This window comes from Mustelus asterias, chromosome 23 (genome assembly GCF_964213995.1).
Source record: "Mustelus asterias chromosome 23, sMusAst1.hap1.1, whole genome shotgun sequence".
NCBI classification, from domain to species: Eukaryota; Metazoa; Chordata; class Chondrichthyes; order Carcharhiniformes; family Triakidae; genus Mustelus; species Mustelus asterias.
The window spans coordinates 49,528,373-49,542,665 of NC_135823.1; the positions used below are offsets into that span (position 1 = coordinate 49,528,373).

A 14,293-nucleotide genomic window follows, 5' to 3' on the forward strand; every position below is an offset into this window, starting at 1 on the left:
CGGTCAACTGTGTCAAAAGTTGCAGACAGGTCAAGAGGAATGAGGGGGGAAGTTTACCTTTGTCACAGTCACATAGGTACTGTGGCAGGGGAGGAAATCTGACTGAAGATTCAAACATGGAGTTCCAGGAAAGATGAGAACTGATTTAGGAAGAGACAACACATTTAAGGTAATTTGACAGGGCGGTGGGGCGATAACAGCAGATTTAATGGAGAGAGGGATAATATCTGAAGATAGAGAACTATTTCTAATATCAGCTGTCAAGACCAGGAGGGGAAGTTAAGTGGTCAGCAGTTTAGTGAGAATAGGATCAAGGGAGCAAAGATGGTACGGGGGAGATTGGTTAAATAGACTAGAGAAAGATGCAAGTTCAAGGCTAGGACAAGGAGGCAGAGCTTTGGTCAGGTGGGCTATGGGGGCAGAGTGACATGGCCAAGGCAACAGATCAGGTTGTCTCATCACTGACAAAGAAACATGAACTCCTTACACTTGTTCCTGGACATGAGAGTGAACGGGGCGGGGTGAGCAATTTTAGCAGACAAAAGCAGAACTCTGTTTTAAATGGGAGCAGCTAGATCTGGAGTGAATGGTTCAACCAGTTGACCAACACAAACACTTCTATAAAGTATTCTGTACAATAGGAAGTCATTGCGTGATTCACAAGGCACTTTTTGCAGATGGCGTTCATGTGATTCTTATTATAATATTTAATGGAATAGAGGCTACATTTCCATTTGGGGTCCAGGTTCAAACCATTTGCAGCCAATTACAGAAGGGTCTCTGACTTTGGGACCATTCTTGTAAAATACCCTAATCTCGTCTGAATAATTTGACATCAAGATAAACCAAAACCTAATCATTACAACTGCAATTTTTTGCTTTCTTTGGACTTCTAGATGGCTTGAGGACTTGTACTCCAGCTACAAGTAATAAAATGGTTAATTCCTTCCCAGGACACTTTAGGGTTGAGTCAATTTACATCCTTGTTCTAGCCACAATAAATCTAAGAGTTTATCGAATGTACAATTGCACAACTATCTCTATTGCACCATATTTCCAAGTGTTGATGCACCAAGCCCATCATACATTTTTTTTAAATTGGAAAAATATAACTACATTTCATTCCATTTAACAAATTTAAACCTGAACCAAATTTAGCTGTATATATTTCATACAAAATATGGTTATGTGTTGCTCTGGTTTCACAGACTTGGCAAACAATGAATAGCCGAAATGTTTAGTTTCATAGTATCATATTTTTCAGCAACATATTGAAGATTTTGTAACACCTATTCTTTTCTTCCTGCCTCTTTCCACATCGTTCCTTTATTCCAGCACCCTCCTCTGATATTGATTATATTGCAGATCAAATTGGTCCATGTGGAAGTTTGCAGGAGAGATCCGTAGGTCAGACTTCGTTCAAGCGTAGCAAGGTTCCAGTAGTTGTTGGGATGCTGTTTTCAAAAGAAAACAAAAACGTATAAAACACGACTTACACAGCCCCAGTCATAACATCCTCTTGTCAGCTTGTAAAGAGGAAAGTGGATGAATATCTGAAAAATGAACCATCTTAAAAAAGAATTATGATGAAAGATCGGAGCAACAGGACTAAGTGAAATAACTCAGAGCCAGTGATAGCACAGTTGGCCAACTGGCCTCTTTATGTGCTGTAAAGTTCTATGGGAATTAGTTTTTTGTATATTCATCCTTTTTAAAAAATGGTAAAATAAAAGAAAATCAAATACGTTAGAACCTGTTGTAAAAATGATTTTATCTGTAAGTATTTCATTTGTTCTCCTAAAACAAAGGTTCCTGTTTTAGTTGCATATCATTTTCCTTCACCACTCCTCCCACAGACCCATAACCATGAAGAGATGAAAGCATCTGGTTTCCAGCAAAAGTTTATTTATTAGTCACAAGTTGGCTTACATTAACACTGCAATAAAGTTACTGTGAAAATCCTAGTCGCCACACTCTGGCTCCTGTTCGCGTACACTAAGGGAGAATTTAACATGGCCAATGCACCTAACCAGCACACCTTTTGGACTGTGGGAGGAAACTGGAGCACCCGGAGGAAACCCACGCAGACACAGGGAGAACATGCAGACTCAGCACAGACAGACAGTGACCCAAGCTGGAAATTGAACCCGGGTCCCTGGCACTATGAGGCAGCAGTGCTAACCAGTGTCACCGTGCAGCACCTCTGCTGTTCAGTGTGTGGCAGGAGAGCGTAGGACAGGGGCTTTCCACAATCCACCCAGGAGTTGCTTTCTTTTCCCTTCTTTCCTTTCAAAGAAAATCTTGCTGGCAGTTTCTGACTTCTCCACGTTAGTTACCAGTTAACTGGGTTATTAGTTCTACAGCACTGTGCAAATGGAGCAGAGGAGTAAGAAATAAGCATCATGGCAGAGCTCCAACCCCATCTTCAATCAGTGTTGACACGCATATTTACCAAAAAAAGGGTCTCAAGATGGTAATCAGGAGCAGACAGAGTAGTCAAGTTTCTGCCTCCCAAGGGTGGCACAGTGGTTAGCACTGCTGCCTCACAGCGCCAGGGACCCAGATTCAATTCTGGCCTTGGGTGACTGTGTGTGGAGTTTGGCAGTATCCAATTGGGTTCATGTCACACTATTTGTAATCCCCACAGCCTGCCTGGACCTGCAGAGTCTCACTGGTTGTCTTGTCTGGAGACAATACACATCTTTTTAGCCTGTCTTGATGCTCTCTCCACTCACATTGTTTGTATCTTAAAGACTTGATTAGCTGCAAGTATTCGCATTCCAACCATTATTCATGTAAATTGAGTTTGTGTCTTTATATGCCCGGTTTGTGAACAGAATTCCCACTCACCTGAAGGAGGGGCTTGGAGCTCCGAAAGCTTGTGTGGCTTTTGCTACCAAATAAACCTGTTGGACTTTAACCTGGTGTTGTTAAACTTCTTACAGAATTTTACTGGCATGTCTGCCCGAGGCCAACGGAGAATGCTATTCTCCAAGCCTCACCCACACCCAGGATCGGGCAGGCGTGCCAGTAAAATTCTGGCCTATGACTATGAGTCTAAGCCAAAATGCTGAGATTACTAATTGCAGAACACAGCTCTGAGATCAGAGAATGCGACACAGATTGGAGTTAAAGCACAGGGAGCTTCCTTGTCCATGTGGCTCACATGCTCTCCGTTTCAAATTAAAAGACAAATTCCTAATAAGCTCCATATACACAGTGCACATTGATTTAACTAAAGGGATACTTTACCATTTCACCAACTCTGCTCCAATGATGTCATGAATATGATACTGGATCCCTAACCTTACTGCGGAGGTTACTTTCCGAGTTTCTAGATCCGACTGCAAAACTTCATTGTATTTAGACTTCCGGATCATGCCAAGAACAGCTTTGCGACCTGTAATGCGAGACCAATAGAGGAATTTACTTTTTAACAGGTAACTGCGAAGCAAGAGCAACTCAGGCAAACTAAGTGATGCTGTCCCTCCCTATCATTGCAAAAAAAAACACTGGCACAACAGTGGAAGAACAAAGATGTGCTGGTTAGGTTGATTGGCCCTTAGTGTCCTGGGATGTTAGATTAGAGGGACTAGTGGAGTAAATATGTGGGGTTATGGGGATAAGGCCTGGGTGGGATTGTTGTCGGTGCAGGCTTGGGCCGAATGGTCTCCTTCTGCACTGTAGGTATATGAACATTAGTGCAAGCCTGGATTCTACCACTGTATTGAAATACTGTGCAATATCATCATGCACTCCACACTGCCACGGTTACATACAAATTAGGAGCAGGAGCCTGTTCTGCTATTTAATAATATCATGGCTGATCCAATTGTAACCCGAATTCCTTATTCCCACCTACCCTAATAACCTTTCATCCCCTTGCTTACCAAGAACCCATCTACCTCTGCCTTCACAAGATTCAAAGACCCTGTTTCCACCATCTTTTGAGGGAGCGAGTTTTAAAGACACAGGGATCCTCAGGGTAAAAATCTCTCCTCAGTTCGGTCTTAAATGGGCAACCCCTTATTTTTAAAAACAGCGTCCCCCAATTTGAGATTCTTCCACAAGGGGAAGCATCCTCTCCACATCTACCTTGTCAAGGCCCCTCAGGATCTCACAGGTTTCAATCAAGTCACCTTTTATTCTTGTAAACTCCAGCAGATACAAGTCTAGCCTGCCCAGCCTCTCCTCCTAAGACAACCTGCCTAATCGAGGTATTAGTCTGGTATACATTCTCTCAACTGGTTCCAATGTATTTACATCTTTCCTTAAATAAGGAGACCAATATTGGAGAGTAATCCGGATCTAGTCTCACTAATGCCCTGAATAACTGAAGCATAACCTCCCTACCTTTGTTTTCAATTCTGCACAATTATATGTTTGATACTTAGTTAACCATATTTGGTGGGTCTTGCCCTTGGAATTTTTCTTGTGCCGAAATGTATCTATTCTGTGTATTTTGAAATATCCCCTTCAATATCTGCTACTGTATCTCTGTGGACCTATCCCTTAACCCAATTTGCCAGTTCACTTTAGCTAACTCTGCTTTCATGCCCTCATAACTGCCCTTATTTAAGTTTAAAATAATAGTCTTAGACCCACTCTTCCTACCCGCAAACTGATTGTGGTTTGAGGTATATGTATCATTTCCCTGAATACATTTTAAAAAATAAAGTTTGAAGAACTAGTCTCAGGACAATCGAAGAAGTACTTTAAAAAAAATAGCAAACTTGCTTTGTAAGGAAATCAATTTGCACAAAATAACTCCCACAAACAGTAATGTGATCATCTTTAGTGATATGGGTTGAGGGATAAACATTGGTCAGGATAGCAGGAAAAAAAACCCTACTTTTGTTTGCTTTGTTTTACATCCAGCCAAGGGAGGGGTTGAACCCCAGTTTAACACCTCACCCAAAACATAATTCAGTACTGAGCAAATGCTGCAGTAAGAGTTAACCTGGATTATTTGCCCAAGTATCTGGCTTCTGAGCCAGAGGCAAGAGTGCTTGCTACAAATGGCCACGGTTAACACAACTTCATTTTCAGTCATTAAAATATTGAACAATATCTCAAAAACCAAACAGAAAACAACCCCTGCAGCCTTCTGATTGAGTTCAGAATTTCTTGTGCCTGCCAGTAACCAGTCACCCCTCAAATACATTTGAGGGGTGACATTTGACTTACCTTTCACAAAGTATTTCACAAATCGCCCAGCATCTGGAATAGCAAGCCACCAGCTTCCGGCATCTCGTACTGTAAGAAGTCCTGCGTTCACCAGCTGCCTGTCAACAAAAAGAATGAGAGCATTTATAAAATGAAAGGAATCTCCAGGCAGTCTAATTTGTAGGGATAGACCATGTAAATGTATGGAGATTACAACTATTCCATGGGTATGTGCGCGCAAGTCCGAATGCAGTTTTTCTAGAGTCTCCAATCTGCATAAAATCTGTATGGGTGAGACATTAAACTAAAGGTCCTGTTTGCCCGAACCAAGTGGACATTAAATAACACATGACACTATTTGAAGACGACTCGGACTTCTTCCTCCTTCAAACAACGAAAGCAGATTAACTAGTCATTCTTGTAGATGGTTGCCTTGAGTGCTAAAGAGCTGCTTAACCTCAGCTGGAGTATGGTGTATAGTTCTGGGCACCACACTGCAAGAAGAATGTGAACACATTGGAGAGTGCAGAAAAGGTTTACAAGAATGGCTCCAGGAATGAGAAACTTTGGTTATGAAGATAGATTGGAGAAGTTGGGACTCTTGGAGAGGAGAAGATTTGACAGAAGGGTTCAAGACCATGAGGAGGCTGGTTAAAGCAGATCGGGAGAAACTGTTCCCTCTCATAAAAGGATTGAGATTGAAAGGGAACAGATTTAAAGTGATTTGCAAAGGAAGCAAATGTGATGAGAGAAAAACTTCCACACAGGTGGTTTGGTTCTGGAATGCACAGCCTCAAAGTGTGGTGGAGGCAAGTTCAATCGAGGCATTAGATGGTTATTTGAATAGAAACAATGTGCTGGGGTACAGGGAAAATGGCACCAAGTCATAGTGTTCATTTGGACAGCCAGTGCAGACACAATGGGCTGAATGGCCTTGTTTTGTGTCATAGCAATTCTGTGATCAGCCTATATAACAATCATTCCATTCCTGAGTAACTCATCAAGCAAAGAGCCCTGAGGCACAATAACTGCTACAAGTACACTATGATACAACATTGACAATCTAACAAGGATTGAACTTAGAAAACCTTTCAGTGAAACAAATAGAAGTAATAAACTTCAGCATATTTCTCACACATGGAGACTGGTCCTACAGCGGTTCAAATCATACTAAAGTCTTTTAAAACATATATTCTCAATAAATTTCATATTCTAAATGCTAATATACAAAGATTAATTACTATCTGTGTTTCTTCAAGTCATGCAGACAAGTCTCTATCTTTAAAAAATTAAAAATGAGAATGTTTTTCAGTTATGATCTTTACAATCAATGATTTATCAGCAAGCAAAACATCTGAGCATCTAATAAAAACAATGAATAAATAACGGAAAATGCTGGAAATACTCAGCAGCATCTGTGGAGGGAATGAAAGAAAGAATTAACGACTTTTCTTCAGGACTTTGAATAAATAGGTTTGCAAAGTTTTTTTAAAAACATGCTTAAGTGGCCATTCAAGTCACAAATGTCCTTTCATAACATACAAAGTGAATTGCAGAACTGCGCGAGGTGTTGAATGTCTTTTTCAAACAAAATTGCAATTTTCCAGTGCTTTATTCTTTTGCATTATCCTGGGTACTTACGTGATTTCTTGGTCACAAAATGAAAACTCCTTCAGCATTTTATCTTTGTTGACACCAATATCTGTACATGAGTTCAACACAGTCTCCAGAAACCTTTGTACTGTCACAGCAGTCCCTTTCATCGCTGTCGCAGCCAAAACTTTACTTTTGTAATCTTCAGTAAACACAACACCGAACACATCAGTGTCAAATCCAAACTGGAAAATCCGAACATCTCCCAGATCCTTCAGTTCATTCTGAACAACACACAGGAATGAAGACAATGACCTTATTCATTGTTAATTTAGATACATTTGAATATCCTGAGATTCTTAACATTAGAGATTATAATTAGTCACAGTGTTCGCCTTGGTTCAGTGGGTCAGAAAGTTGTGTGTTCCTATCCCTCTCCAGGGATTTGAGCACTTAATCTAAAATGACAGTGATGAAGAAATGAGAAAAAAAAAATCACCCTGAAATATTTCTCTCTGCAGAGGTGCTATCTGACTGGGAGTTTAGAAGGATGAGGGGGATCTTATTAAAACTTACAGGATACTGTGAGGCTTGGATAGAGTGGACGTGGAGAGGAAAAACTAGAATCAGAAGGCACAACCTCAGGCTAAAGGGATGATCCTTTAAAACAGAGATGAGAAGGAATTTCTTCAGCCAGAGAGTGGTGAATGTGTGGAACTCTTTGCCACAGAAGGCTGTGGAGGCCGGGTCATTGAGTGTCTTTAAGACAGAGATAGATAGGTTCTTGATTAATAAGGGGATCAGGGGTTATGAGGAAAAGGCAGGAGAATGGGGATGAGAAAAATATCAGTCATGATTGAATGGCGGGGCAGACTCGATGGGCCGAGTGGCCTAATTCTGCTCCTATGTCTTATGGTCAAGTGGTTCCAGGATTTTCTGTTTTTACTGAATAAGGAATTCAAATGAATATATAAAGTGACTTATTGACCAACTTGGTCAGCTAGCACAGTTGGCCAGATGACTAGAGTGTGGTAGAGATTGACACCAACAGAATGGGTTCAATCCTCATAACACTATAGTTGTTCATGAAGGTCTGTCTCCTTGCTTTGCCCCATGCTTGATGGGGAGCAGTACCCTCAAGCTATATAATCAATCACTTCCATCTCTCTGTAACAGAGGGAGATGTCTATGGTCTCCCATGGAGGATGGTTAACTACCTTACTGACCAACTTACATGCAGACATTGCTATAAAAGCAAAACACTGCAAATGCTGGGGATGTGAAATCAAAACAAATTGCTGGAAAAACTCAGCAAGTCTGGCAGTATCTGTGGGGAGAGGCACAGACTCTCTCTCTCAAGAGTATGGATCTTCTTTGGAACATACATTTCAATCTCAGTTCTCCGCATACTTAAAACATACAGTAGCTTCACATATTAAAGGACTTACCAGCTGACGATCAACTGTAGTTTTGTCTTTAATAATACTGTAAAGTTGGTGTTTTAGAACTATGGGCGGAAGAGAATCATCAAATAACTTTCGAGGGAACAAGGACGCTAGTAAAATAAGCGCACATTTGGTATCATTTGGCACCCCTGTTAAAATAAAACGTGAAAGTAAACAATTGTCATTTTTCTTTGGGTCCAAACAGCATTCAAAAATAATTACACTATCCCATTGAAAACATATTTCCGTACACTCTGTAGGTAAGGCAGGCTAACTATTGAGGGCATTCTTTCTTACAACCATAATAAACTAACCGGAATTCAATAAACTTGACCTCTAGAGTAGTATCTAGTGATGTTTAAATCAGTTGCTGTCAAAGTTTGAGTTACCTGGCATTTTTTCAATCGCTTGCACTATTTTTTGAATTCTTACAACCTGCGCAAAACTGACAAGACCAGTATTTATTGCCCATTCCTAGATGCCCTGAGATATTAACAGGAACTGAAGTCATGTGTAGATCCAATCCAAGTGGCAGTGGCACCTTCCTTTCTCTGTATATCAATACATGTGACATTTTTTTGCTTTTGTTTCATTTCATTTAATTTTTAACTGTTCTCTACCTTTTATTTCTTTATTGTCTGTCTTTATTTTTCTTTCCTCCCCACTCTTTCCCCCTATTTTATCCCCCCTTTCTTCTCAATTTTACCTCTCTCCCACCCATCTCCCCTTCCCCCCCCACATCTTCATCTGTCACAGCTGACCCTCTGATTTCAGCTTCTCTGCCATTTGGCCACACCTTCTATCCTCTCTATGGACTGCCATTAGCAGCCTCTCTCCTTGGTTTTGTGGCTATGACTCACCTTTCATTCCCTCACCTTACAGTATAAATATCTCCCACTTTCTATGCCTTTTAGTTTTGACAAAGGGTCGTCTGGACTCGAAACGTCCGCTCTTTTCTCTCCTTACAGATGTTGCCAGACCTGCTGAGATTTTCCAGCATTTTCTCTTTTGGTTTCAGATTCCAGCATCCACAGCAACTTGCTTTTATCCTTTCTTTTCTTGAGTTTAGAAGAATGAGAAGTGATCTCATTGAAACACGTAACATTTTGAGACAGTTTGACAGAGAGGCTGTTCCCCGGCTGGAGAGCTCAGGATAAAGGGACAGACATTTAGGACCGGGTTGAGAGATTTCTTCACAGAGTAGTGAATCTTGGAATTCTTGACCACAGAAGACTCAGTCAATGAGTATATTCAAGAACCAGATTGAAAGATCTTTGGGCGTTAAGGAAATGATGGGAAATGGGGACAGGACAGGATCAGCAAGATAGATCAGCCATGACTGTATTGAATGGCCGTCCAGGCTCAGGAGGCCAAATGGCCTACACTCTTTGGAATTGATTTGTCACATGTATTGGTATACAGTGAAAAGTATTGTTTCTTGCACGCTATACAGAAAAAGCATACCATACACAGAAGAGGAGAGGGTGCAGAATGTGTCATTTGCCTATTTCTTATATTCTTCTGTGTAACAAGCTAGAAGTTTTAAGAATAGTGTAGTTGAGGTTGAGGGTTGTAGGAAGAGAGTCAAGAGCTGGAGGGTAAAGTGGGGTTTAGGGCTGCTCCTTTCCTTCATTAGCTGAGGTATTGAATGCAAGAGCAGGCAGGATATGCTGAAGCAACATAGAACATTATTTAGGCCACAACTTGAATAGTGTGCGCAGTTCTGGTCACCTCATTACAGAAGGGTGTAATTGCACTAGAGATGCTCCAGAATAGACTTACAAGGATGGTGGCATGACTTGAAAATTGCAAGTATGAGGAAAGATGGGGTAGGCTAGGGTTGTTCTCCTTGGAACACAACAGGCTGAGGGGAGATTTGACTTAGGTAGATTTAGTGATTGGTAGAAGGATTAAGCAGGGAGATTAGGGAAACCTTTTGCATCCAGAGGGTAGTAAGGGTCTGGAACTCGTATCTGAAAGGGTAGTAGTGTTAGGTACTCTCATTTTAAAGGTGTCTGGATATGCACCTGAAGTGTCGTAACCTGCAAGGCTACATATAAAATGCTGGGAGATGGAAGATTGTGGCAACAAGTAAAAGTAAAGATTGCATTTTGAAATTGTATTCGAACATTCATAAGGTTACCTTCAAATTTTTCTGTCTTATCCACCAATTTGAAGTCGTCTGATAATCCAGATTTATGTTTCTTAACCTGCCTAAAAACATCTGGTATCAAGTTTCTCTTCCGATTCATTACTGTAATTAATAGAAAAAGATAGGAATTGAAACATTACACAGTAAAAGAATCTCATCTGCAATGGTGTCAGTTCTAAGTGCAATATTTTCACTAAACAACCATCCATAATAATATATCATATGCTGCTCAGTACAATCAAAACTGCTCTAAAAGGACTTGACCATTTCACCTAAAGACTTGCATTTATATAGCACATTTCATGACCTCAAGACATTTGGTTGAGACATGAATATTGACTCGGACACCATTCAAATGGCATAATAGGATTTTTATGTTCACCCGAGGACAAGGGTTCCATCCAAAAGACAGAACGTCTGACAGCATCACACAGACACATTGACAATAAAAGCTGATTTACGTGTCTTTTATTCTCCTCATAGTTGAATCTTGGATGAAGGAATTTTCATTTGCACAATCACCTGTGCTTTTTGATCTTGGGCGTTAACTTGTACACACCTGCCATTGTGAATGGCACCACAGGGAAGATAACACTGTTTTGTTAGGACAAGAAGTGTTTTGAGCTCAACATTCACTAGCTCTTAACAGTTTTTATTTCCCCTTTTTGGGTGTCTCTAAACTCTGTGCATGTATAATCTTGCTCCCATTGGCATATTCCAACCAAGCCTTTGCTTAAACTATAACTGCACTGAGTGTATCAGCCTGGATGTTAAGCTCAAGTTCCTGAAGCAGAGCCTGAACCCATAACCTTCTGACTCAGAAGCTGAGACAAGAAACAAGTAAAATGGGGTCTTTAATTGGTCCAGGATAGAACCACTCAGTTACTATTGCATTAATGTTAACAAAGCATTATAGATTTCTGACCAATCAAGTGATTGTGAATTCAAGTAAACTTAACAGGAGTTATCCATCTTGCAATTTGGGAAATTGCCCAGGTAGGTCCAATCCACATGAGCTAGGACAAATCCAGTAAGGCCAATTAAGTTAATTTATTAGTGTCACAAATAGGCTTACATCAACACTGCAGTGAAGTTACTATGAAAATCCTCTAGTCGCCACACTCTAGTGCCTGTTCGGGTACGCTGAGGGAGAATTTAGCATAGCCAATGCACCTAACCAGCACATCTTTGGACTGTGGGAGGACAGCGGAGCACCCGGACGAAAAACACACAGACACGTGGAGAATGTTCAAACTCCACACAGACAGTGACCCAACCCGGGAATCAAACCCGGGGTCCCTGGAGCTGTGAGGCAGCAGTGCTAACCACTGTACCACCGTGCTGCTCCAAGTGATGGAAAGTGATGTATAGTGCTATCCAGCAGCACCTATCAATAGTCTGCCCATTGCTCAGTTTGGGTACCCCTCAGCTCTTCACTTCATTAGAGTTGGTAAATGCCAAGAATTGGGGGAGTAATTATGAAATGTACAAGACCATGGAGAGATTTTTAAAAATTCTTTGACAGATGTGGGTGTCACTGGCTAAACCAGTATTTATTGCCCATCCCCAATTGCCCTCGAGAAGGTAAGTCACCTTCTTGAACCACTGCAATCCACGTGGTGTAGGTACACCCACAGTGCTGTTTCCATGATTTTGACTCAGCAACAGTGAAGGAATGGCAATAAGACGGCAAGTCAGAGTGGTGTGCAATTGAAAGGGAACTTGCAGGTTGCAAAGTGGGGGGGGGGGTTACCATTTACCGGAAACTGAACTGAACCAGCTACAAGAGAAGATCAGAGGCTAGGAATCCTGTAGCAAGTAACTTACCTTTCGATTCCCCAAGGCATGCCCACCATCTAATAAGACAAGTCAGGAATACTTGGAATACTCTTCACTTGCCTGGTTGAGTGCAGCTCCAATAATACTCAAAGCTCAACACCAGCCAAGAGAAAGAAGCCCACTTGATTGGCACCCCTTCCACAACATTCACTCCCTCCACCACGGACGCATAACGGCAGCAGTGTATACCATCTACAAGATGCACTGCAGGAACTAACCAAGGCTCCTTAGGCAGCACCTTCCAACCTTCCAAACCCAGGACTACTATCATCTATAACGACAAAGGGAGCCGATACAAGGGAACACCACCGCTTGGAGGCTCCCCTCCAAGTCACTCACCACCCTGACTTGGAAATATATCACCATTCCTTTACTGTCACTGGGTCAAAATTCTAGAACCTCAACAGCACTACAGGTGTACCTAAACCACAGGAACTGCAGCAGCTCACCACTACCTTCTCTAGCCAACAATGCCCAGATCCCATAAATGATTTTTTTTCTAAGTATGCTGCCCTTGTTCTTCTAAATGGCAGAGGTCATGGGTTTGGAAGGTGCTGGGGAAAGAGCCTTGGTGAGTTGCTGCATCTTGAGATAGTACCCACTGCTGCCATTGTGTGTCAGTAATGAATGTTGAAGATGGTGGATGAGGTGTCAAGCAAGTGGGCTGCTTTGCCCTGGATGGTGTTGAGTTTCTTGGGTGTTGTTAGAGTCGCACTTATATAGTTAAGTGAAGAGTACTCCATCACACTTCTGAATTGACCTTTATTTCTGAACAGGCTTTGGGGAGTCAGGTGAGTTACTCACCACAGACCTGCTTTTGTAGCCATTGCTGGTCCAGTTAAGTTTCTGCCCAATGGTAACCTCCAGGATGTTGATGGTGGGGATTCACTGATTGGAGTCAGGACATCACTGCAGGCATTCCACAGATAGTGCCCTAGGCCCAAGCATCCTTAAGCCTTCCCTCCATCACAAGGTCAGAAGTTTATTTAAGTTTACTTATTATTGTCCCAAGTAGACTACAGTGTAATTAAGTTACTGTGAAAATCCCCTAGTTGCCACATCCAGCACCTGTTCAGGTACACTGAGGGAGAATTTAGCACAGCCAATGCATCTAACTAAGTGGGAACTTTTGCTGATGATTGCACAATATTCAACACCATTCACAACTCAAATATTGAAGGAGTCCATATCTATAAACACCAAGACCTAATCAAGATCCAGCACTGATAAGCGGCAAACAACATTTACATCACGCAAGTACCAGGTAGTGACAATCTCCAATGGGAGAAATTCCCTCACCTTGGCATTACCATTGTTACCAACATGATGGAACTATAATAACCATTCCTTCACTGTCACTGGGTCAAAATCCTGGATTCCCTTCAGAACAACACTGTGGATATTCCCAGGCAACATGCAGCAGTTCAAAAAGGCAGCTCGCCATTCTCCCAAGCACAATTAAGGGGTGGGCAATGAATCCTCAGCTAGCCACTGACATCACAGGAACATACATATAAGATCAGCAGCGGTAATGCCATTGAATTCGATGCATTTGAAAGCAAGGACGAGAGTTTGAATCAGGACATTTGTTGACTGGAAGCCACTGTAGGTCTGGGGTGACAGGGGACGGAGGCTTGCTGCAAGTTAAGGTAAAGACAGCAGATTTTTGAATAACCTTAAGTTTCTAAAAGATAAAGAGAGACCAGCTAGGAGTGCATTGGAATAACCAAGTCTAGAGATACCATCCGATGTTGAAAGTTACCTGAACCATCCAAGCTGCTGGACTCTGACTGCCTCTCCCCTCTGCTCACATTTAACACTGGGGCACCAACGCAATCACTCCGCGACATACAAACATCGACGCACCGAAATGACGTTTTACAGTGTGCGTCTCTAATTGATGTCCGGCCAACCTGACTGAATTATTCATTTCCACCCATTAACCAAGATACGGAAACAAAACAAAATAGCTGTCGTGTTATTTAAGTGCGCTATTTCTCGAAGTATACACGCATTTGTTTTCAGAGAACTAAAACATGGACTGATCCTGTATTTAGATTAAATTGCTTCTTGAGTGGATGATGTTTCCGCCCGGAAG

The 14,293-nt window shown here is 41.7% G+C and overlaps 1 protein-coding gene across 1 annotated transcript; it reads right to left on the bottom strand.

Annotated features, from left to right (window-relative positions):
• Window positions 1–687: 687 nt before the first annotated feature.
• Window positions 688–14,089, bottom strand: LOC144510744 (winged helix repair factor 1-like). The gene is made up of 7 exons (XM_078240542.1): window positions 13,958–14,089; window positions 10,348–10,458; window positions 8,208–8,353; window positions 6,808–7,043; window positions 5,188–5,285; window positions 3,253–3,400; window positions 688–1,454 (listed from the first exon to the last, which is right to left on the bottom strand). Exons 1-7 carry the CDS (start codon window positions 14,043–14,045, stop codon window positions 1,409–1,411), a joined length of 873 nt encoding a protein of 290 aa, XP_078096668.1. The 5' UTR covers window positions 14,046–14,089; the 3' UTR covers window positions 688–1,408.
• Window positions 14,090–14,293: the final 204 nt, after the last annotated feature.